The sequence below is a fragment of the Branchiostoma belcheri genome, unplaced genomic scaffold (genome assembly GCF_001625305.1).
Source record: "Branchiostoma belcheri isolate BF01 breed outbred unplaced genomic scaffold, Haploidv18h27 scaffold79, whole genome shotgun sequence".
NCBI classification, from domain to species: Eukaryota; Metazoa; Chordata; class Leptocardii; order Amphioxiformes; family Branchiostomatidae; genus Branchiostoma; species Branchiostoma belcheri.
Genome location: NW_017804453.1, coordinates 90194 through 114699, shown reverse-complemented (window position 1 = coordinate 114699; position 24506 = coordinate 90194). Strand labels below are relative to the sequence as shown.

Sequence of the window (24506 nt, the reverse complement as noted above, 5' to 3'; positions counted from 1 at the left end):
ATCAATAGCTTAGATACACAAACACAGCTGCGGTAAGCTTTTTACTTCCTCATCCATCTATTAGTAATTTGTGTATTTCTACAATCCACAGAAATTTACAAATACATCGACGGTGGTAGAAGACTCGGCCAAAAAGTACGTTACTCCTTTACAGCTTCATTGGCAGTCTGAATTTAACGGTTACCACAGAGGCAATGAGTTTTTAGCAACATTTGACGAAAACAGTACACATTGGTGCCGCACCCGAAATAACTTACATCAACGGCATGTTTGAGAAAATGTTAACCAAAACCAAGCTATTTGTCAGCGCTCGCAATTAGCATGACGTTAATGTGTAGAAATGATAATAGAAATAGTGATGGAATATAAATCAATTTTGGAAACGTTTGGTTTCTATAAAAGTACAATTGTGCTGTAGCTAGACATTGTGTATCAATTTTTGACTTGACTTACTTGACTTAAGTCGGGTGCCAGTCCTCTTCTGCCACCCGAACCACAATGGCTGCCCAATAGCTTCCGTCCTGCATCGCCTTTCCCATGTCTTGAGCCTGAAGGCCAACGTCCCTTCGCAGCACGTCTGAGTAAGTGAGGGGGTCTTCCCGGCCTCCTTCTCCCATGTGCTGGGGACCACAGGACAAGGTTCGAGGCTATTTCCCTGCAGTTCCTCAGTGTGTGACCAGCAAACCGTAGCCGCCTAGCTCGTATTTTCGACGTCAATTTTGGGAGACCAGCATAGAGCTCTTTACTTGTCAGATGTTGTTCCCATTTAAAATTATGGACACGCCTCAGCATCATTGTGTAGCAGCCATCCAGTTGTTTTTCCAGTTTGGGAGTCACAGTCCACAGCCGTACAGGAGTACCGACTCCACCGTTGAGAGGAAGAGGCGTGTCTTGAGTTTGCTTGACAGGTCTGACTTCCAGATCTTGTCTATCTTGTTGCAGGCTCTCGGGAGTTGATGTCCTTGGCGGTGCTTTCCATGTGGGACCCAAGATACTTGAAGTCCTCCGCTTTCTCAAGAGTGGATCCGTCTGTGGTCTTTAAGCAAACTGGTGACTGCTGGTTGAAGGCCATGAACTTGGTTTTTCCCGCGTTCATCTGTAAGCCAACCCTTGCAACTGAGGTCTCCACGTTTCGGAGTAGCTGTCGGGCTTGCTGGACTTCTTCCGAAAGGAGGGCGATGTCGTCCGCAAAGTCTAGGTCAGTCACAACCTTTGGCCCAATCCTCCTACTCCTCCTCCAGTTGGAAGCCCAGCTCCTCTTCTCTCAGTTCTATGGCCACCCTGAGTGCGTAGTCCAGCACTAGCACAAACAGGTACGGTGCCAGGGTGTCTTCCTGCAGGACTCTATCAATTCTAGGTGACAGCAAATATGATACTTTGAGTACAGAGCGTTTGCTCTGCTTCAGAAAAAAAGCCTCCAAATTATCTGTTTGTGCTCACGCTGACCGTACCTACACCGTGTCGTTAACATGGGTCAAGCGGAAAGCAGCAATGTCTATGTCTAAAGACATGCATAGTGAAACGATATCTAGGAAAGGGTACTAGAATTTCACGTTGTAGTGATTGGTGTTGCAGAAGCCGCAGTAGTTTGGCATTGTATTTCCTGTCACTTATAGTGATGATTTCTACATTCATCTTTAATAGCGCGACTGATGGAACAGCTACATATAGTTGCTAATCAGACGTCTCTGCGAAAAGATGCAACGCTGAATCACCTGACAATGACATACTGCAAGTTGCGTACAAGTACAAAGGTGTAAGCAAACATTAGCCCTCTGGCGAGTATGTCAGAAACTACACCTACCTCCAGTTATCAGCCCTTCGAAGTGTTTAATTGACTTTTTATCAGTTTGTTCGCTGGTTAAATTTTTCCCTCCACCTATCGCCTGTGTGTCTATAATGATGTGCAAAGCAAGTTTGCTTAGCCCTAAAATGCGATTCGCAGGGCGTTCCACAAATTTAGACAACAGTCGAATCGTACACAAGTACATTAATAACCCAACCGACCTTATCTTCCCCAGTTCAAATTGGACACACAGATAACGCGGACGCTTGCCGTGTCTCCTAGGTGCTTTTCCGCTACGTCTTTGATTAGTAATTAATTATCCATTCTGACGTAGATAAGAGAAATGTTTTTTATGTCAGCATGGTATTGGTATATAAATTCAGCTTGAACGATTGCGCTTATTGCTTAATTGCGTCAATCATCATAAGTAATACCTTAATTGATACCTGAAGTCATACCTATTTATCAATTCATTTATTCATCTATATCTATCTACATGAAACTAAAGTTGCGTATAATTCAGTACCATGTCAATCCTTATCATTACGAGTTCCAAACTTTTTATAAATGGCTTAATCTACGGATAGTTTTACTCTTCTAATCCTACATAATGGCAGCAATTCAATTAATGCACACTCAATGTATCATTAATGACCGTAATTAAGTCTCTTATTAAAAGACTAATGTGATTGATGTGTTTTTTAATAAGCGCCCATGTTTATGCACTGATTAGTCCATGTGTCCTAATGAGTCATCAATCACCGTGCAGTTAACACGTCATATTATCTGAGCACAACCCAATGTCCGAAAACAACGTTAGCTTTAGACATAGGCCAGGTCACAGTCGCCGTATGATCGCCGTATGGTCGCAAACTGAAGGTATTCTTGGAACAGTCGTGCATGTGTCGAACCAAATTAAACTGTGTTGTTACGAAAATGACTGTCTTAAACCCTTGTCCGCCTTTGATTCTAGCTGTCAGCCTGATTGGCATTATCCTGCGACATCAAAATCGTACGACGGCAGGCGACGCATGTGATCGTGCCGTATAACAAACTAAAAACCTAAAGTTTTCCAACATCGTACTAAGGTGCTAAGTACTAAGGTGCGTTACATAGTAAAAGATTGTCCAAGTCTGATCTCCCTATTTGTTCTGTGTGTTGTCTCGTTCGTTCAGGGTGAATCGGCGGGTAGTTCACTGATCTGCAGCTGACGCAGACGGCTGCTGCGTTTGCTGTTTTCCTTCCTGCGACTCCATCTCATGTTCGAAACTGACTCGAGCGCTGCAGGACAAGTTCAACATTATTGGACAGAATTCCTGGGAATGTACGAATCATTTTTCGTAACCAATTCTGAGACTCGTTTCTACTGTTTACCAAGTGAAATATCAAAATTGACAACATCCACGGTATAAACAATGTTGACGCTGATACATATAAGATGCATAGGGCATACCTTTTACGTTTTCCAAGTGCTTTGTAGATACCGAATACCGAGCCTGCTATGATGAGTATGCCGCTCAGACTTGCCCCCACTACAATAAGGGCGATTTCCCATGTCTGCAGCCCTTGTACGGAAGAACTGCTGTAGCCCGTGGTACTCTCGGTACCCGGCGGAGCTGTGACTGTGATGGTCGCGGCATCTGGGGTACTGCTTCCGGCTGTTACTCTCCGTGGTGTAGTTTCTTCCTGTAGTATGGTGGTTGATTCTTCTGGTGTAGTTGAAACCCCTTGTGTAGTTTCCTCCTGCAGCTGTGGTGTAGTTTCTCCCTGGGGTGTTGTGTCTTCCCGTGGTGTAGTTGAACCCCATGGTGTAGTTGCATCCAGTGTTGTTGTTTCACCCAGCGTTGTAAAAGAATCCAATGTCGAAGTTGAGTCCAGTGCTGAAGTTGTAACCAGTTTTGTAGTTGGGTCCAGTGTTGAAGTTGGGTCCAGTGTTGAAGTTGGGTCCAGTGTTGAAGTTGTAACCGGTGTTGTAGTTGAGTCTGTAGTTGGGTCCAGTGTTGAAGATGTAACCAGTGTTGTAGTTGACTCCAGCGTTGAAGTTGTATCCAGCGCTGTGGTTTCATCCAGTGTTGCAGTTGATCCCCATGGTGTAGTTGATTCCTGTGGTGTGCTTGTCAGTTGGTCCGCTAGAGAAGACGTCAGCAAGTTTGGTAAAGAAATTGTGGTCGTGAGCGAGGCCGTCGTTACCGCCGATGTTTCTGCAAGTCAAAACAGACGCTTTTGTGAGAAACGGTTCTGCGTATGAAGAAGAAAAAACAAGTGGCCAGTGCCAACAACTCAAAATACCGGTCATGTAGGGTGAATTTACCTCACCTAGTAAAGTAGTGAGGACAGTGGTTGCTTCACTCGTCGCTGAAGAAGAGGATGTGCTCTGTGAATTCGATATAGACACCGCACACATGAGAAGAAAAACTGCAAACGTGAACATTCTTTAAACGCCTTGATCTTTGAGTGTTAAAAGGGACGTGTCTTTCGTAACACGACAGAAGATGTATTTCATTTGCTTTGATCCATACAGCCCTTTTATACTGTTTACCTGTAGCAACCACTATGTTTGTCAAAAACAGCGATATCTTCGCTTGTAACTATGGCTGAGGGCGGAATCTATTTACGTTGCTAACGGAAACATTGCCGTCGCTGCCCAGTGACTCGGTGAAAACTGCATTAAGACCTTCCGACACATCAATCCAATGTGCCTATCACATGCACTACAACCCCCACATCATTTTTACACCATTATACCGTTGCTATGGCGCATTTGGACAGGAACAGATTATTAATATAAAAAAAAAATCACCGGCATTTTCCCCACCGCGATTTGAAGTCAGATTTTAATACAGAATAACATTCTTACATCTTTGTTTGGGGCCCTAAACGACAGAGAGTTAATTTAAATGACGATTTGTTTTGCTTCAGAAGCAGACCCTTTGCAGTCCAGCCTTGAGACACATGCAGTGAAGCGACATCTGGCGGCTTGAAACTACTTGCACTCATATATAGAGTTAGATTTACAATATAAACATAGCATACTTACCTTTAACTATAGCTATGAAGGATTGGAACACGTTGTTTACCTGGACGCAATAATGAAACATGCGTAAATACGAGACCTCTGGCGATGATTTTAAAAACTGCATGTACCTACAGTCGACAAATCAATAGACTTCTTATCAGTTCATTTGTTGGCAGGCTAAAGTTCGCCCTCAGCCTATCGCGCGTGTTTGAACACTGATGAGGAAAGCAAGTTTGTCTGGCCTTGGGAAGCATTCCACTGGGCCTTCCGCAGATTTGAGTCATACAATTACAGCATTGGGTGTATCATGTATGTACATCGCTAACTTCAACGATACAAGTTTAAATTTACTGTCAGTATTTTTGCGTCACACTGTGTTATTTAGTGGTCTTGTGGTTAGGTTTGTTGACTTACAATCTAAAGGTTTAAATCTCTAGTCGGCCCCATTGCTGTGACCTTAAGTAAGGTATTTTACACCCATTTTCTCATCAGCTCACTTGACTCAGGTGTAAAGTTGTACATAGCTTGGATCGTCTAGGGACGTCCTCTCGGATGGGGCGTAAACCTGGAGGTCCAGTATTCGGGGGGAGCCACATACACATTAATCATGTTAATAACCAACCGCACTTTTGGAAAAATAGGGGTCCATTCCAGTGTGAGTGGCCATCACATCTTACAATTAATTAGTTTATGACAACTTGTTCTTCCTCAGTTACTGTCAAAAATGGTTTCTTTGTACCCATGAACGAGGTTTGCCGGTTATGTGAACCAACAGCGATATATCCAAGAAATTCGTTCAGTTGCGTCATAGCAACAGAACGACCCAGAACATATGACCTGAAGGTTACATCACACCTGAAAGGTGCCATTAGATTAATGGGCCGATGCGGTGGGTCCAAAATGTAGCTTACATGGCTTAACTGATGGACAACTGTGATATTTCCACTGGACATGCAAATACATGTCACCCTCAGCCATAGCTACCACCTATGATACCGCTATGACACTTGTGATACCGCTATGACACCGAAGATACCGCTGTGACACCTATGATACTACTGTTTACGGTAAGCAGATTAGCGGCTACAGGTAAACAGTACAAAAGGACCGTATGCTCAAAACATGTGACATATAACATGTGTAACCGTTCTAGATAGACAGACATATCGAAGGACACTGTTTAGGAGGGACCCTAGTACATAGTGTACGGTTTTCAAAAATGATGATCGCATTTACAGTTTTCGTATTGATGTGTGCGTTGTCAGATGCACAGTTCTTTACTAAGCTCCCATCTCCGTCGACGACACCGATACCGACCACCGTTTCCTTGCCGAAGTTGCCAACTACGACACTGGATGCAACTACACCATGGGGTTCAACTACACCACGGGAAGACACAACACTCCAGGGAGAAACCACACCACAGCTGCAGGAGGAAACTACACAAGGGGTTTCAACTACACCAGAAGAATCAACCACCATACAACAGGAAGAAACTACACCACGGAGAGTAACAGCCGGAAGCAGTACCCCAGATGCCGCGACCGTCACAGTCACAGCTCCGCCGGGTACCGAGAGTACCACGGGCTACAGCAGTCCTTCCGTACAAGGCCTGCAGACATGGGAAATCGCCCTTATTGCAGTGGGGGCAAGTCTGGGCGGTATACTCATCATTGGAGGAGTTGGATATGGCATCTACAAAGCATGTGGGAAACGTAAAAGGTGTGTCCTGTATTGCAAAATTTATATTTTCTTTTCCGCAAAAAGAGCGTTAACATTGTACATACTATTAATGTAGATATCATGTTCTGCGTCACAGAAAATGGACATGTCAAAGCTAGAACGAGACGTTGATAATTACCACAGTAATGTTTTCGGGCATTATTTGAAATAAGGCCATGTTGATTTGATTATATGGATGACATCCGCGCGCGCATGAATTTTCGGCCGTTTCCGAAAAAAAAAGTTTTCAACCATACTGTAAATCGTACAAAACAGTTGCAAAATGAGCAAAAATATACCATAAGTTACAAAAAAAAATTAATACAAACTATACCAATGTCGTAGAATGCCAAAATCAAACGAAAAAAGACGAAATTGTAAAGAAATGAACTTGAAGACTAGATTATTCGCCAAACCATATTCTGTGCCATTTGCTCAACCCTCATGACCACGTAGATTTCATAATGAAAATAACTTTTTTTTTTGCAAAACTTTTTTTTTATTCGCACGCGCGCATCAGTTTTGGGGCTCCCGGAGGATGTCATCCATATAATCAAATCAACATAGCCTAATGTTGACATCGATATCCTCCTGCAGCGCTCGAGTTGGTTCTCAGCATGAGATGGAGTCACATGAAGAACAGAGACAGATTGAGAGCGGCTCCAGACAACGGCTGTCCCCGTCAGCTTCGTGAATTACCTGCCCTGGCTGACCGACATGACACACTGAACAGGACACAAACATGGCGTCTGTACCATGTCAGTAACGTTTCACATGAGAACGTCTTATTTGTCAATTTGACAATGCTGTGAATCTAAAGAGTAGTTACCATGTTGTATCTAAGGTTGTTTTACATTGCTCAGTTGTACGTGTGTATGTATTGACTATCCTCAGGTGATTGGCAGAAAGAAGCCCTGGTCCAGATGAGCGCACACTTACAGCTTACTGTATAACATATCAATCAGTGGGATTTTAATCAGAGACTCGAGTTCTATTATTAACGATAGGTTGAGTGAGCATGCTATCGTAGTCGGATTGGTGCAGTTGAATATAGTGTTGGGCCTGTCGATTACGCCAAAATTCTACCACTACTACAAAACGCTTTATCTCCTAATTTTCCTTTAAGTTTACGTGTGTTGTGTGCTATTAATGAGTATTTGGCATTTGTAAATTCGGGTACTTCATCACATCTTGTCGTGAGAGTTTCATGGATGCTCGTGATGCATCATCACATTGTCTGTATACGTAATTGTCTCTACATTTGAATAAATAAATAAAAAATTCAAGTAAAGACAAGGGTTGACATTGCATCAAAGGACAGGCATGGTCATATTATGCAGATAGATGAAAAGATGTGATGTAAAATTAATGTCAACACTATATTCGAATATCAATAAGATTATTGATATCGTCAATACGATTATTGATATGGACAGATCATCTATTCTATTTATGTAAGTATTGGAAAACCATCAGGCAGAGATGAACAAAAAGCACAGGTTGAACTTCTATTTTATTATCATAACAAAACGTGAACAAATCAATATGATAGTATATATCAAATCATGTCAGATTTCAGTGTATAAAATATAGATCCACCTTATCAAAAAGGGACAATATGGATCATCTTTCTATAGTTAGCTAGGTTCATCTTTAAATTTCTTAGTTTATCCTTTGTCTATCTGTAGCTTTATATAAGGGGAAACAATAATCTATTTGTGGGTCAATAGACCAATCACATAGCCCTTCGCTCCTCCAACAAAACGTATCAAATATAGAACTTATAAAGGTATAAGAATATAAAACTTGATTAAGACCTATATATGTTGAGCCTGTGGTATTCTACTTTCTCAAAAAGTGTAACGAATGAAGACAAATTTTGGTTTTTGGTTGCATCTACTCCCTTTTTGTGTATAAATAGTCCTGTTTTGATTCCTTTAATAGGGCTAACACTCTAATACATTACTTAATATCAAACGATTATGTACTTCTTGTTTAGAATGATCATATTTCCAAGCTAAGGTAAACAATACTTGCCGAGGGAAATTACGCCTCAGTTGTTTGAACAGATTAACATTTTCAACTTTGGAGTCACATTTGTAAAGCCGGTAGTTTTCACTGTCACTACACTGTGCGAAATCCTATCTATGTACCTTAAAGCATGCGTACATGTTCACACATGAGAAGACATGTGACTTTAACGCATGGTTTAAGGTGTGAATTAATTCTGCAGTGTTCACCGTGGCGCCAACTCGACGTTTGAAGACGACAAGGTGGCACTCCTGAAAAAAAGGGTGAATTTGCAGTAATTTTAAGTATGTGTTTATGGGCTACATTACATAAACAGGAACTGGAGTATCTATTGATAACGACGCATAACTAATTAAACAATGTTAGATTTAAATCCAAGATGACTCTAAATGTTATTTGTGGAATGACGACAGCAAATGTAATTTGTGCCAATCGTATATCTTGGATGCGTCGAGGCGATCGGGCTTTCATGCATTTGGAAGAAGAAGGAATCCGTTTTCTTTAAAAAAAAGCCCTCACTTAAGATAAGAATAAATATGACATCCAACAAAGCCCTTCGAAAATACATTTGTAGCAAAGTGAGGGTGTTCATTCAAGCCAATTTCACAAATTCAAATCCGTTCTAGTGAAGAAAGATATACATGTTTTACTTACTTGTTATGCCGTCGAACGTACACAATTATACCGGTCGTCACGAGTATCAGTACAAGCACGGCGGCCGCCACGACCACTGCGATGATGATGATCGTTTGTTCGTCTGCCTGGGAAGGGCTGCCTACACCCCCTTTGTTTGTAGTAGCTATTCCACCTGCAGCTGTCGTCATTTCACCTGCAGCGGTCGTCATTCCACCTGCAGCTGTCGTCATTCCACCCGCAGCTGTCGACATTCCATCTCCACCTGCAGCTGTCGTCACTCCACCCGCAGCTGTCGACATTCCACCTGCAACTGTCGTCACTCCACCTGCAGCTGTCGTCACTCCACCTGCAGCTGTCGTCACTCCACCTGCAGCTGTCGTCGCTCCATCTGCAGTGCTCGTCATTCCACCCGCAGCTGTCGTCATTCCACCTGCAGCTGTCGTCACTCCACCTGCAACTGTCGTCACTCCACCTGCAGCTGTCGTCACTCCACCTGCAACTGTCGTCACTCCACCTGCAGCTGTTGAAGTTCCACCTGCAGCTGTCGTCATTCCACCTGCAGTGGTTGTCATTCCACTGCCAGCTGTCGTCATTCCTCCTGTAGCTGTCGTCACTCCACCTGCAGATGTTGAAGTTCCACCTGCATCTGTCGTCATTCCACCTGCAGTGGTCGTCATTTCATCTGAAGTTGTCATTCCACCCACAGTTTGTGTCGTCATTCCACCTGCTGTCGTTATTCCACCTGCTGTCGTCATTCCACCCGCAGCTGTAGTCACCACTCCACCTGCAATAGTTAGAATTCGTGTTTACCAGGTTGTTCAAATGTCAGGATTAACATGGTAGCGAACATCCCGTTGCGTCACCAGGTGTCATATATCGTACCCCCCACAAAAGTGTTCTTGTGTTGACAGATCTGACCCATGAATCACCCCTATATATTTTTTCCATGTACTACGTGACTCAGCCCTAGTACGTTGTTTGTGTTGTTGCGCTATGTCTGTGCTTTTCAATTCTGACTGCAGTCAAACGTGCCTGAGGTCAAAGCTAACGGGACTGAGCAAAGCTAAAGGCGGCCGATTATAATAGACAGGAAATCTCGAAAGACAGGTTTCCGTCAGACTAGAAATGAGAGAGCGTCTTTCTCGTGGGTTTTATTTTTGTAATACCGAAGGACGACAAGATCACTGACCATCAACTCATCACAGCTTTTCCAAGACACAAATAATCTCATCACCGGAAACACTAGACGCTGAGATGTATACACACCTTACTGTACACAAATAGGCAAATACACAAAGACTATTTACACCTTAGAACCAGTAACGTAAACGATACGTTAAACTCAAATTATCTCACGAAAGTTACAGTGCTGATCCATGGTTTCACATTTCATAGATGATGTAATTCCTCTACCTGTGGAGTTAAGAGGAAGTAATTTCTTGGATAGGAAATAAATGCTGTGTTTCCTATTCTAGCCCTGAAAAAATACCGCCGGTAGGTAGAGCTTCTCTCTTTTTTTTTCTTTTAGATGTTGGCAAAAGTGATACAAAAAGTACACAATATTGAAATGCATCAAGGATGTCTCTAGGACCCGTCGCTCCATTTGCTCATGGGAAAGTGACAAATATTTTACCCGAAAAACCTGCTTTTAAAAACGCGTGAATAACGTTTCAAAGGGTTTGAAATTCAGATGTAAGGGCATTGTGTGGCCCTTGCTAGCGCGATCGACCTCCAAAAATAGGCTAGGGTCAGTCAGGAAAACGGAAGAACGACATTTTTACCTAGGCCTACCGTTACGCACCTGTACTGCCATTCGGTGTTGACATTATTGCTGTTGTTTGTCCACTGGCTTGTCCCCACAGAAAAGCCACCATCAACAACTGAACCAGACCGACCGCTGCCATCTTAGAGAGCACAGAGTTACAACACTAACAGTTTGGTTGGAAAGGTCTTCTCTTTGTGAAAGTTCGTCAGTTTTTACCCCAAGTAAGACGTCGCGTCGTCACTAAATACGCCTGCGGCACGCCTTTGATTATGTCCACAGAGTATCCAGGGCGTCACCGACATTCCTGGGGTCTTTATGACGGCATGGCGGCATGCAAGGGGAAGTAGCTTCTGAAGTAGCGGGTAAATAGGCGGTGATGTTTACCTGACGTTTCCGCTGCACTTCTCAAAACAATGCTTTGTTGAACATGTCTTGCCACAAGACGTCATGGGATTCAATCAGGCTCCACTCAAAGGCTTCATAGGCTTCCCGTATCGTATATCAAAATATCACTTAAGACGGATAATTAACTCAAGGCAGTCATTTATTTGTTGCGAAAGGGTTTTCTGTGTCAAGAAATAAACAATGGTCAAAAAGACGTATTTTGTAAACAAATAAAATTAAAGGATCCCATTCATAATTTATAATTGACTGAACCAATATAAGAGTTTAATCGTAAGATCGCATCTCTATTGCTAATATAAGAATATTGCCAATTTTTTAAATGCTAAATGAATATTATACTAGGAGGAGTTTTGGCACGGTACAGCCATTCTATGTCAACATCATAAACTACAAAACATCGGGTTGTATGTCAAACTAGACATGTATATAGTACACATATATGCTGACGCATGTTCCTCACAGCTACTAAAAATACACTGAGAGTGAAAAGATAACTATGCCAGTCGTGCATGTCTTAGGAGAATCTTAAACTGTTCAATACACCCAACCGTCAGCGTTATCTTCAATCCAAGTACTAATTAAGATGTTCATCTGTTCATTAGCGTGCTAGACACGCAAATAATGTAATAATTCACGGTACGTTGTTGTTCCCTGCGTGTGGTAACCACTACAGCCACCCCTATAGGAATTTTTATGACAAGCACTTTTACTGAGTGGGCTCAATAAGTTACGTGGCGAATTTGTGCAGTGTCGGGGATTTGCACAATTCGATACTTGATGATTACTTTGGGTAATTAAGAGACTGTTATACTAATTTTTCTGTGATACGTGATGTAGTAGCTGGTTCTATATTGCATGTTGTATTTTTTGTATTGGTAGCAGTTATGTGATAAGGGTGTTTTCCTGACGACATTCAATAAGTTTGCTATGGGCGGATCCGTGAATTAGTACTAAGGAGCTGGTCACATACGCCGTACGATTGTCGTGCGGCTGCCGTACGATCGCAAACTGCGTTTCCATGGTACAAAATCGTACCAAGACCTATGACGAATGTGTCCGCAACGCTTACTAATGATATAGCGCACAGTATTGCACAAGTATTGTGCAGACATTATGGCAAGAAAATATCTAGCCGGTGCGGCAAACTGTACTCTCTAGCGGACCAACTCCCCTGGCATATTATCTCTCTATTTGGCCATTTTCTACTCTTTCCAGTCGCCTCCCGAACCCTGCTACGAAAATTCTATGGATGACATCCGCACACGCACCGATTTTCAATGAAAAAAAAAAAGAAATTTCGTTCCCCTTCGTCGATAGTCAGCGTGACACGAAAATACGGAAAGTGAGAAAATGTCGTTGCCTTGAATATACTTGCAAAGGTGAGGCAGCCATGAGTGTAGTTGTAAACGTGATACTCGTGAGGCAGCCTCTGTAGATTTAGTGATACAAGGCTACCTGAATTAGTGTCATTTTCTCCACTTCTTGAATACAGAAATACAAGATTGTTGGCTTTCATATAATGTCTTCAGTCAACGCTGATGATCTTTATCTTTTTTTTTTAATGCGATCTCGTTTATCAGTTGCTGTTAATCTTAAAATGGTTCGTGGTGGTTTTATTTTCGTCACCTCTTCGCCGTATACTCATGACACTGCGATACTAGTAAAGCGAACTTTTAAGAAAACAGCATTTCCCCCTCCTTCCACGAGAATGTTCCGCGCAAATAAAAGAATCTACAGTAACGTTCTATCCGAATGGGTCTAAACCAAACATCTGCTTGGAGAAGATCAACAGGTGGTGGACTTTGCCCGAGGCATGTTCACTTGTTTGCCCACGTGACCACAATCAGCTGTTAAACATCATGGCAGACATGGCAGACGAATGTGAACCTCTGCTAGACAAGGGGAAAACAAGACAGTATTCAGAGAAAGGTTTGCCTCAGAAAACTTCACAATAGCGGGATAAGGTTTAGATCGCTTGCAGTGTGTCGATAAACGTTAGCACATTTCAGTTTCAGACGCAGTGAAATCATGAGAAACTGCATGATACTTGATAGCCAATAATACTATGGGTGGGGTGTGGGTGGTGGGGACAAAAACATCAGGTAGTTATGATTCTATTTTCTTTTCTTTATTGGTTTTGTAATTTGGCCTTTAAATCAAACTGCCAACAAACAACAAACAAGAATTCGGAGATCTCATACCTACATGAACATATTTAGAGCCTTTGTATTTTATTATGTTGTCGGATTTTAGTAGGCTATTCTTGTGGTATTGTGTTCACTCTGTCCACGGAGGTTTAAAATCAAGCCGTAAACCTCCTTGCTCTGTCCTAGTGCCTGTCTGGACGTCCTGTCGGTACGGTCTGGCCATCATGTCCACTCTGGGCTTCCTGAACGCCTACACCATGAGGGTCAACCTCACCATCGCCTTGGTTGCTATGGTTAACCACACCCAGCAACCAGCTCTCAATGGGTCAGAAGACTGCATACCAAATGTGAACGTCACCCGTGATGACAAGGTGGAAAAGTTTTTATCACAAGCTAATAACACTTTTATACAGTTTCTAACTGAAGTTTCCAGCTTATATGTAACAGTTTCCTGTGTCTTGATTTATACAGTTTGTGAGTTTTTCTATGCCTTCACATTTACGGCCTGGTCAGAACGTCATACAGTTGTCATACAATTGCAAACTGTATGCATTCGTTAGTCATGCATGTGTCCTAGATCCTGAAAAATTCAGCTGTGACAGAATGAGCCACCAATGACAAGGATATAGAACAAGAAATGATGACTGTCCCGACTAGGGAATTTGCAGACTATGAACTTGAACTCAAATGTGACTGTGCCATTACCAAACACAAGATCTGAGAAATGTCCATTTTACCAGGCAACTGAATCTATGAATAATCAGTCTTTACCTTTGATGCATGACTAGCCAGCAGAGTTTGGCTGGGATCCCACCACCCAGAACACCATCTTGGGGGCGTTCTACTACGGATACATCTTCACACAGGTTCCCGCAGGCTGGCTCGCAGGTAAGGGCAAATAGGAACACTGTAAAATATCAAACTTACTCACACATCCTATAGAAATCTAATATCCTATTCTATTCCTTTGTAGTAGTGAGAGGTAAGAGAATTGTAGGAGTGACTTATGTATAAATGTATGCTTCAAGAGGTGGAAACAATTCATCATCTGTTTTTAACTACAAGGTATACAACCATACTTCTCTTCTTCTTTTTCTTTACCATTTAAAGAATACACTGATATCAGTGATGATATCCCTGATGAGAAATAATAGGTCAATGCTCAATTCTACAATGTATCCACCTGCACCATAGTCATTGTCATTGTCTTATGGAACTGATGACTAGTGTTTCCAAGTGTCTCCAAGCAGATCTTTCAGTACCCAAGACAGTATCCAATAGGTATTAAAGACCCATTGGATACTGTCTTGCCTTATAATTGGAAATGGTCTTGGCTACCAATAGAGATCTGCATGAAGATTGAGTGTAATAGTATCATCAGATTAAGCCTGTTTGTTGTCTCACAGGTCGGTTTGGAGGGAAGCTGGTGTTTGGGCTGGGAATCCTGTTCACAGCTGTCTTCACCCTACTGACACCCCTGGCAGCTCGGACAGCCACATGGCTACTCATCGCTGTCCGAGTGTGTGAAGGGCTGGCAGAGGTCAGATCCATTGTCTGACAAAATGTCTGTTAGATGCCATCAAAAAGGAGTTGGTTGCAATGGCTACGAAGTTAAATTTACCCACTTTTTGTTTTAGAACGTACACATAACAACAAAGTAACTGTAACAAAGTAACAGACTGTATAACACAATCCACCATTCCCCCATCCCTGTAGGGTGTTCTGTTCCCAGCCATGCATGCCATGTGGAGAAGCTGGGCACCTCCAATAGAGAGAAGCAAACTGGCAACAATTTCATTGTCAGGTACTCTCACTTAATGAGCAGTAAGCTTTTTAAAGCTAGAATAAATTGTTGTAACTAGTTTGTACTTTTTCCTGATAATTTCAAATATCAGAATATAGTGCTGTTACAGTAGTTTTATTTTCATATGCATCAATGACATTCTGTTGCAGTCTTCATGTTGTGTCACTGAATTCTAGCATCTATATGGTTGATTTGATGACTTCTACAGACTGTTCTCTGAACAATATATGTCTCAACAGGTGGGAACCTTGGCATAATGCTAGCCCTCCCTGTATCAGGTGTTCTGTGTGACCACTTTGGCTGGCCTGTGGTCTTCTATGCATTTGGTAAGGACCACTAAGCTACTCCAGCAAACCTCCTACACAGTATATCCTATTCTATAAATGATTCTCACCAGGTAAAAACAAAGTTGGCATTTTGCTGACCGAAAATGCTTTTACAATACACATTGGAATGATACTCACAAGAGTTTTGTCAGAAGGCAAAAGGTGAGATATAAATGAGTAACCTTGTTCGGTGAGTTTACATCATTTTGCACCAAAAGTTTCAAATCAAATGCTGGCAATATTGTTGACAAATAGAGAACTGGTACTGGTGTTCTTGACAAGAGAGAATGGCAGCTTTAGGGTACTGTGTTTTATGTGGACAGATGGATATAAGTGTACATGAAGTATGTTATTTTGTGTTGATAAAGTTGTTCTATTTTGCATGACCCAGGTACCCTTGGCTGTCTGTGGTTTGTTGCATGGATGTTCACAGTGTCTAATTCTCCCAGAATCTCTGACATAGAGAGGGAATACATTGAGCACTCACTGCTTAGGGAAGGGACATCACTATCAAAGGTTAGAACTCCTTTCACTTAGCTGGTCTCCAGGTCTACACCTTTGAAAGGAAACAGTTACCTGTTATATCAATATTTCTAGAAATGTGGTATAAATCTCAATAACTGAATGAATAAACACTTCTCATTGTTGCAGACTACCTCTACCCCTTGGCTGTCCTTTGCCACTTCTGTGCCAGTGTGGGGCCTCATCATCACACACATCTGCTTCAACTGGGGCACCTACACCCTTTCCACCAACCTCCCAACTTACATGAAGGAGATCCTGCTGTTTGATCTCACACAGGTGTTTTGTTCTCACTTTTAGGTCTCACACAGGTGTTCTGTAACAACCTCATTGTCTCTAACTAAATTATATTTCAAATAAATCTCAGTCTATATGAAAGTCTTGTACATGTGGTAAAATTCTTATTTGTTAAAAATTCACAGAACAAAGTGACTTGACGAGCATTGCCACTAACCACATTACTTCCAAATAGGGAAATATACTGTTTTGGGTGGATAAGCTGTGGGTTTATAATTTTTGTCCTTACAGAGTAGGTCAACAGCATGTGGGGTGGGTGAAGATTGACAGGCAGAATGACATGAGGTCAAAAGACCAGACACAGGAAACAGGGTGAATGTGAAGGTATCAGCATTTGGCTGGGAGCCAGCAGTAATTAGTGGTTGGTATGGGGGTATTCCTGGAAGTATAAAATCTCCCATTTCTTATTTTGTCCTAATGACTAGGATGGTTTCCTGTCAGCCCTACCTTACCTGTGCATGTGGCTGGTGCAGGTCTTGGGGGGACAGCTGGCTGACAAGCTCAGGGAACAGCAGCTGCTCAGTACAGCTGCTGTCAGAAAGCTATTCAACAGTTTAGGTGAGCTGAATATGAAGGCCATCTTGTCAGACATATAAGATAATATTTCCTTCTATGATACAACTGTCTGAATTTTTAACATTGAATATTTCATTTTTTTCACTTTTGAAAGCTAATGTTTATGAAGTTTAATTGTCTTTACAAAGTCTATAATGTGCCTCATTACACTGTGATTGACAAATTACACCCCTTATTATACAAAAAGACTGAGGATTAATGTTATACCAAGCAAGAAATAAGCTGCAGTACTAGAGCTAACTGCTATGTGCACTGCTGTATCTCATGTCATGTCCATGCAACCGACTTCACTACTAAAAAAAGAAGGCAAGAGTTACATTTTTACCAAGTAAAAATATAGTTGAGACAGGCAATATTCTCCTATGTAATATGAGTATTATGGTTTTATTTTTCCCAATTCTTTATCAAGATGATAACTAGGCATTAAAATTTGTCTGACATGCACAGGTTACATATTTTGTACACTACAGTGTTGCACGAAGTGAGAGAGAATGTTAGTCAAGAAGAACGTTGATCTCTGTTATGTGACAGGTATGCTGCTTCAAGGTGTTTTCCTGGTGCTGGCAGGCTATGTGAGCTGTCACCAACAGTACCTGGGAGTCCTGTTCTTAACCATAGGGATCGCCTCCAGTGGGCTGGGCATGTCGGGCTTCCAGATCAACCATCTGGACATCGCTCCTAGGTACCGTAAATTCATTCTATTTTAACTGGGACTAATGAAATTTGTAGTAGAAGGAAAAGGGAGGGTTTGTGGTGTTTTAAAAGTTTGTAGTTCAAACAATTCTGTACAGCACCAAGGACAAGGACTAAACAGGTAGCATGTATCAAGGACATAGTGGGGCAGCTTTTCAGCACCAAGGACAAGGACTTAACAGCTAACAAACATAAAGGACATAGGGAACAGCTTTTCAGCACCAAGGACAAGGACTTAACAGCTAACAAACATAAAGTACATAGTGGCACAGCTTTTCAGCACCAAGGACAAGGACTAAACAGCTAACAAACATAAAGGACATGGTAGGACAGCTTTTCAGCACCAAGGACAAGGACTTAACAGCTAACAAACATAAAGGACATGGTAGGACAGCTTTTCAGCACCAAGGACAAGGACTACACAGCTGACAAACACCAAGGACATGATGGCACAGCTTTTCAGCACCAAGGACGAGGACTAAACAGCTGACAAACATCAAGGGCATGGTGGGACAGCTGTTCAGCACCAAGGACAAGGACTACACAGCTAACAAACACCAAGGACATGGTGGGACAGCTGTTCAGCACTAAGGACAATGACTTATCAGCTAACAAACACCAAAGAAATGGTGGGACAGCTGTTTATATGTTTTGAAAGCCTCATGTAATCACAAGAAAACACTCTGCATGCATCAGTGCACGTCCATTAACTCAGAAGCACTTTAATGTGTTTTTACATTAATCGAGAGCTGACTCAACTTTTGACTGATAGAAGTATAAGAATTCAGAAGTGCAAGGGTCCTTTAATCATGGTGCTTATTAATCAGCCATTACAGATTGCCCACACTGATGACGCCATCGTGTAAATCCCCTCAAGCTGGTCTTTCACCTTAGTTTCTTTTAGCTTCATCTTCCAACGAATCATGATCCTTTCATGAATCAAACAGTTGGAATCTAACAAATCAGCATGGTCCTTTCATAGATCAAACAGTTGGAATTTAACGAATCAACATTGTCCTTACAAAGATAAAACAGTATCTAATGAATCAGCATGCAACTATCAAGGGTAATGGATGGAACAAGATTTACAACTTCAGTTTTATTTGAAAGTATTACATGAAACTTTTTTGGCATTGTCCCTCCTATATTGCATTTGCATTTCCTATTATACATGTATAACAACTGAAGTTTCATGCCCTTTGTTGTTGTTTGATCAGGTCAGAAAAATGGAAATACCAGTATTCCCTGTCTTTGTACTTTGTACTTACTGTACAAAATTAGAGGTTATTACTGGTTATGCAAAATAAACACACATGATTCTAGATTTTATGTCATCACTGACCTGCAAACAAGAAGTAGTCCAGATGTTACCTAATACTACATGACCATTGGACAATAATGAGGTTTAACACTTTAATGGCAGTAGATAATCCCATGTAAATCCCAGCTCATTACTGCAGTATGGCCATATGTGTCACCAACCCCACAGGAGCCTACATAATACTCTAAAGGCATGTACTTTAATTTGCAGTGCTTTTATTTTGTGGTGGCGTGGAGTAGAAGGTTTCTGTAGAAGTGTTATAATTTCACACTTGAAGTAATTCTGTCTTAAATGTTACTACAGTAGAAATATAAAACACATTCATGGCTTAAAATTTGAAAATAAAGCCTTGGCAAATATTTTAAGATTTACAGTAAGCAGCACACTATGTTTCATTATCCTCTGCTCTTTCCCAATCAGAAGATGAGAGATTATCATTTTTTCAATGGATGTTCTTTGATGTGTGTGTTGAACCCCTTAATTCGGGCAATCTTCTAAAGTGCTTGAAGATAATTGACATCATTCTGTACACACATTTACTTCAAATCCGTACTGGTTTTATTTCACAATCAGAGGGTAAAGCAGTTTTCACAGTGTTAGAACTTTGCAGTTGAAACAATTCTTTCGGACAGGAGACACACATTTGACCATAAAACACATATTTGCAGTTTCAAGATTTTGCAAGAATAGGTCACTGTGGAAAATGCAGAAAATGCAGTGCTGTAAATGCCACAAAATCTGCATTTACAGCACTGTACCGTGTTACCTGGTAGTAGCTGACGTCATCTCACCCACTTTTGTCACACTGACAACTGCAAAATACACTGTTTAATTAGATTAGACTGATAAAGTGCTGACTTTGGCATTGATAATGTCCAGAAAGACTTTTCACTATTAACAAGGCCCAGGTTTGCTTAAAAAAACTCAATATATGTAAAACTATACATTATTGAGGGTATTTGATATTTTCTATGTGTCACTGAGGCTTTTCTAGCTGTCAATCCTAAGAATCAATAAATGGGAACCAGAATCTGGTCACTGTTAAAAGAACCTGTCGTAGATCACAAAAGAAATCTATATTGACACAGCAGAAGTACAACAACATTTGTGAGGTCCTCTACAACCATACCTACTAACAACAAACAGGTCAATACATGTGTCAGAAATGAACTTCTGTACAAGTATATAGAAGCAATGTGTAATGTATCATTTACACTACTGGTTCTCAGGTCTTAGGAACATTCCTTGATGTATTTGCCCTTTGTATAGGTAAGGGCTATCTTCTCCTAGAACCTTATAGGATGGGATGTGTCAAATAATAGGGTCACTCTTCAAGGGGCATCCAAATTGTGACAAATGTACAACATCAACTTGATGATACAGTTGATGTCATTTTGGACACCCACTCAGGGTCTGGGGTGCCCTTCCTGAGGTTCAGTATTAGTCATGATGATGGGAGTGTGGGCTGGAAATATTGTCTCACTTCCTGGGACTGCTGGGGGAAACTAACAATCATACTTTACGGGATTCATGAATAATAAATCATATATTGATTGATATGAAGAAAGTTTGAAATACAGTAGATACTTTTTGTTCAAGCAACACATACCGGAACTGTGCTCTCCAAGGGGCTGGAAAATACACAGAAGTTATCCATAGTAATGCACATTAGTGTAGAATCGTTACATACATTTTGTATGCAACAGACGGACTAGGTTACAAATCAGAATAAAATAGCCAAGATTGAATAGACAACCTGGGAATAAGCTGGCTCATAATTTGGACTGCACATGCACAATGATAAGGGCAAAGGCCCTTAACAATTTTAACAGTTGGAGTGAGAGATGTGGTTACAAATGCCTGCCCTGAACATGACCTTCTCCCACACACAGACATGCAGGTGTACTGATGGGCATCACCAACTGTATCGCCACATTCCCTGGGTTTGCTGGGCCTGCAGTGGTGGGCATCCTCACCAAACATGCTGTAAGGAACTTTAAGCTTTAAACTCCGGATCAGATGGTGATGAATATCACTGATACTGTAAATGTCTTTACATGGACTTTCGTGGTGGTTTTATTTTATGGTATGAGGAGAAAGGATCTTTTCACAGTGTTTGAAGTTAAAAGTTGAAACAATTCGTTAAGATGACACAGGGAAAGTGCAAAATAAATAAAGCTACACTGGAAAAATTCTCTAAAAAGAGACATTTCACATAGCACCTGCTGCCTTTCATCCATGACTTGTAATGAGCTGAAGACAAGAATGTATACAAAATTGAACATCTGAATTGATATGTAAAAGAACTCGCACCACTGTTACAATAGCCCCTGTGGTCCAACCTATCTAAAAGGAGCTGCTTGACTTGCTTCAGTAACTCAGTCACACATCAGTTCAGCTACTCATTTATATACAGCTTCTACTTGTCTTCAGTCTCAGTCTCTGATGAAAGATAGCGAGTGGATGGTATCTGAAACTCTTTTTATTTGAGGATTTATATCCATTGGCTTGATTTATTTTGTATTAAGTAACACCAGTGATACAATCAAGAGGAAGTCACTACCTTTCATCCATTTTCTGTCAAGGCAAAAAGCTCAAGTATTATTCTCAACTTGTATGAATAAATTGTACAGAAGAGGATTTGAACATGATCAGAATATAAATTCTAATCTAAAATATCTGTAGAAGTTCTGATATTGAATCAAAAGTTGCTGTTTTTGGAACCACATTGGTATATAAACCCATGGCCACAAGTGTGTATTTATTATTTACTCAGAGATATATTGTAATATCTGTTGCAGAAAACGTGGCCGTCTCGCAAACTTCAGTGGCAAAAGGTCTTTTACATCGCTGGGGGAATATATGGCTTCGGGACTCTTACATTTCTCCTGATGGGGAGTGGAACAGTCCAGGAGTGGGCCAAGGAGAAGTCAGAAGAGGGAAACAAAAGTACACAGACATCCCTACATGTCAATCAGGAGGAGCAGCAAGATCAATATGGCAGAACAATTATTTAACAAAAAATTAGAGTTTTCCGTTTTCCTGGATGTATTTTGGGTTTTTGCAACCTTCAGGTTCAAAGACCTCTGGGGAAGTGTTTTTTGGGCTTTCATGACGTTTTGAACTGTGGAGGGAATAGTATAATGTAATTTAATCCTGTATTACACCACTTCCTGAAGCCGTACATGGTCACACTTCACTCAAAATTACCCACCATGAAAAACAAACAATTAGGACAGACAGACAAACAAACCCATAAACTCATGCTTCCCAAAACAATACTTCCATACCGGAAGTAAACAGCGTTCTATTGTTGCTTCTTTAAGCTGGATTTTGTACAATGTTATTCTAAATAGTGGATAAGGACAAGAATTATGGACATTTATTTTTATAATGGTTTGTAAATGATACCAGTGCTCAAATTGCAATGGCATTTGTAAGAATGCATTTTCAACTATTGGTTTATCGATCCAAAATTCTTAGCTGCTATACTTTGAGGATTTCCGAAGAAAATCTCATAATCAATATCACTATTTTGGAATGATGGCTTTCTGAGAATAGTTAATGTGCAATTTCTGTTTTTGATTCACAATCGATGTGAGTTCGTTTTACCCTAAAGTTATAGTAAAGATATTATATTATGTGTTAGTAAGTTATGACATTTCCATTGCAACGATAGAAGTATGCACCTTCCGTATTCGGGTTGGCATGTTGACTTTCTTTCAAAGTGCTTTATTACGAGTTGATCACATAGCATTCAGAGAGAACAGAAGATCTGTTTTTACCTTTTCAAATTGTTTGAAGACGTCCGTATAGCAGACAAAAATACTACCGTACGGAATCGCATTCATTCGCTGTGAATATCGATGTGCAATGTAAAAAGGTAAATTCAATATGATGTAAAAAAAATGACAAAAATTAATGACTTTGTTAAAAGTTTTGATCGTTGAGTTTCTACAGTTCCCAAATGATAGTTTGATGATAGAAAGCCATAGATGGGGCATGTATACGTTGCATTTTCGCGCGGTATCAGTACAGTCACCAACTTCGAGAAACGAGCTCTACATGCCATGACCATAATGGAATGGTGTGATGAAATGGACCTTCACAGCGTTGAGACGCATTACTGTGTATAAATGAACGTTCCGTGTAGCTCAGAAACATTTACCAAACACATTCAAAGGAACCAAATCCTTCAGGCCCTCAGTAAATCAAGTTGCATAAAACGAGACTGACCAGATTTTCACATAATCGTATGTGAAAAAAATCTTTTTTCCACATACGCACTCGCTGGCAGCCTAACACACGTACAAATTGAAAAGTGATTAATGTGTATGTCAATGTGGAAAATAGGGGCGTCCGTCACTCGAAAGCCCATGTGAATGCTTGTACTTTCTCTCCAACTGTAAGAGCTGTTAAAAGCTGTCATGACACTGGAGATTTTACAGGCCTTCCTAGATTTGAGACTGCCAAACGTGAGTTATATGGTGGATGTTAAGACAACTGTACCTTAGCGCCATGGATAGATAATGGGCCCAACAGATGTAGACGTTTTATTACAAGAGTGATGAGTAACATTTGTGGAATGTCTCCTTTGGTTTAGGTAGCAAACATCGACCTGCCGATAAATTTGCTACACTGTGGATTTTAAGTGAAGTGCAATTTGGGCCATCGCACACCGAGGCATCCCCCGCTCTTTTTTTCGAAAGGTGTGTTGGGTTCTTTAACGTGCGTGTGGTGTGACTGTCTCCAAACACGCACATTTACATGTAACTTCCTATCCGCGAGTCGTCTCTAACCGAAGCTAGGTACTTATGCTCATCTGTTTAAAGTCGTGTTAAGTGCCTTTCCCAGGGGCATAAATATCGGGTCATGCCGGGGGATTTGAACTCAGCATGGGCTCTGAGCCAACCATTACGCTACGCAATGCCACAGAGAAAATATGATAAGTTTTATTGACAATGAAAAAGTTATGACAAGCCCATCTAGGTGTCCGGGTCTATAACATGCAAGCTTTAGGATATAAACTGCGACATTGTGATTTAAACAAACCAAACTGATTCGACAAAATATCTTCATCAACCCTTAATTTCAATGTGATTGAGAGAAGAAACATGAACCCATCGCCTCCTAGTAGGTGTCGGAAAATAAAACACGTTGTTAGTCAGATGACACAGATCTCAACCTACATGCTACATATATGAGATCCGTAATATTTACACTCTTTGCCGCTGTGTAGTGTTCGTTACCGAAACAATGTTGAGCAAAGATTACCTCCCTGTGGACACACAAGATAAACAATCTTTTATTCACCCACCATTACCTTTATGCAGCTACCAACTCCAACCCTTGTCTCCACTCTTTCTCGGCGCCTACAGAGAATTGTAGTCCACCCCCGTGACCTGTTCCGTTTTATTTCTGATACGCATCGGCGCTTTCTGACATCGTTTAGGCATTAT

At 41.1% G+C, this 24506-nt stretch overlaps 4 protein-coding genes across 6 annotated transcripts; 2 read left to right on the top strand and 2 right to left on the bottom strand.

The window, feature by feature from the left end:
• Nucleotides 1–1764: 1764 nt before the first annotated feature.
• Nucleotides 1765–4082, bottom strand: LOC109485845 (mucin-5AC-like). The gene is made up of 3 exons (XM_019789517.1): nt 4076–4082; nt 3240–3987; nt 1765–3067 (listed from the first exon to the last, which is right to left on the bottom strand). Exons 1-3 carry the CDS (start codon nt 4080–4082, stop codon nt 2980–2982), a joined length of 843 nt encoding a protein of 280 aa, XP_019645076.1. The 3' UTR covers nt 1765–2979.
• A 1604-nt stretch (nt 4083–5686) lies between these two features.
• Nucleotides 5687–7384, top strand: LOC109485881 (platelet glycoprotein Ib alpha chain-like). The gene is made up of 2 exons (XM_019789551.1): nt 5687–6524; nt 7122–7384. The coding sequence occupies exons 1-2, from the start codon at nt 6022–6024 to the stop codon at nt 7216–7218; spliced, it is 600 nt and encodes a 199-aa protein (XP_019645110.1). The 5' UTR covers nt 5687–6021; the 3' UTR covers nt 7219–7384.
• Nucleotides 7385–8024: 640 nt separating this feature from the next.
• Nucleotides 8025–11282, bottom strand: LOC109485965 (spore coat protein SP65-like). Of its 2 annotated transcripts, none has more exons than XM_019789669.1 (4): nt 10993–11282; nt 9727–9975; nt 9210–9684; nt 8025–8806 (listed from the first exon to the last, which is right to left on the bottom strand). In XM_019789669.1, exons 1-4 carry the CDS (start codon nt 11093–11095, stop codon nt 8761–8763), a joined length of 873 nt encoding a protein of 290 aa, XP_019645228.1. In that variant the 5' UTR covers nt 11096–11282; the 3' UTR covers nt 8025–8760. The 2 variants fall into 2 exon arrangements, with proteins under 2 accessions (XP_019645228.1, XP_019645229.1); XM_019789670.1 differs by having other exon boundaries at nt 9210–9579; nt 9748–9975.
• A 1874-nt stretch (nt 11283–13156) lies between these two features.
• Nucleotides 13157–22969, top strand: LOC109485953 (sialin-like). Of its 2 annotated transcripts, none has more exons than XM_019789656.1 (12): nt 13157–13290; nt 13695–13879; nt 14297–14396; nt 14915–15048; nt 15225–15312; nt 15552–15638; nt 16030–16154; nt 16290–16439; nt 16883–17015; nt 17565–17715; nt 20940–21033; nt 21849–22969. In XM_019789656.1, exons 1-12 carry the CDS (start codon nt 13221–13223, stop codon nt 22062–22064), a joined length of 1533 nt encoding a protein of 510 aa, XP_019645215.1. In that variant the 5' UTR covers nt 13157–13220; the 3' UTR covers nt 22065–22969. The 2 variants fall into 2 exon arrangements, with proteins under 2 accessions (XP_019645215.1, XP_019645216.1); XM_019789657.1 differs by lacking the exon at nt 13157–13290 and adding an exon at nt 13398–13463.
• The last annotated feature ends 1537 nt before the right edge of the window (nt 22970–24506 follow it).

Excerpts from the sequence above, each read along its gene's own strand:
- LOC109485881 (XM_019789551.1), top strand. The coding sequence starts at position 6,022 with ATGATGATCGCATTTACAGTTTTCGTATTGATGTGTGCGTTGTCAGAT. Across the intron at positions 6,525-7,121 it reads GCATGTGGGAAACGTAAAAG|CGCTCGAGTTGGTTCTCAGC; the intron begins GTGTGTCCTGTA and ends ATCCTCCTGCAG.
- LOC109485845 (XM_019789517.1), bottom strand. Across the intron at positions 3,068-3,239 it reads GCACTTGGAAAACGTAAAAG|CGCTCGAGTCAGTTTCGAAC; the intron begins GTATGCCCTATG and ends CTTGTCCTGCAG.
- LOC109485965 (XM_019789669.1), bottom strand. The coding sequence starts at position 11,095 with ATGGCAGCGGTCGGTCTGGTTCAGTTGTTGATGGTGGCTTTTCTGTGG. Across the intron at positions 9,685-9,726 it reads TGGAATGACGACAGCTGCAG|GTGGAGTGACGACAGCTGCA; the intron begins GTGGAACTTCAA and ends CGACAGTTGCAG. Across the intron at positions 8,807-9,209 it reads TACGTTCGACGGCATAACAA|GAGTGCCACCTTGTCGTCTT; the intron begins GTAAGTAAAACA and ends CCTTTTTTTCAG.
- LOC109485953 (XM_019789656.1), top strand. The coding sequence starts at position 13,221 with ATGGCAGACATGGCAGACGAATGTGAACCTCTGCTAGACAAGGGGAAA. Across the intron at positions 15,639-16,029 it reads TGTGGTCTTCTATGCATTTG|GTACCCTTGGCTGTCTGTGG; the intron begins GTAAGGACCACT and ends TGCATGACCCAG. Across the intron at positions 16,440-16,882 it reads TGCTGTTTGATCTCACACAG|GATGGTTTCCTGTCAGCCCT; the intron begins GTGTTTTGTTCT and ends CCTAATGACTAG.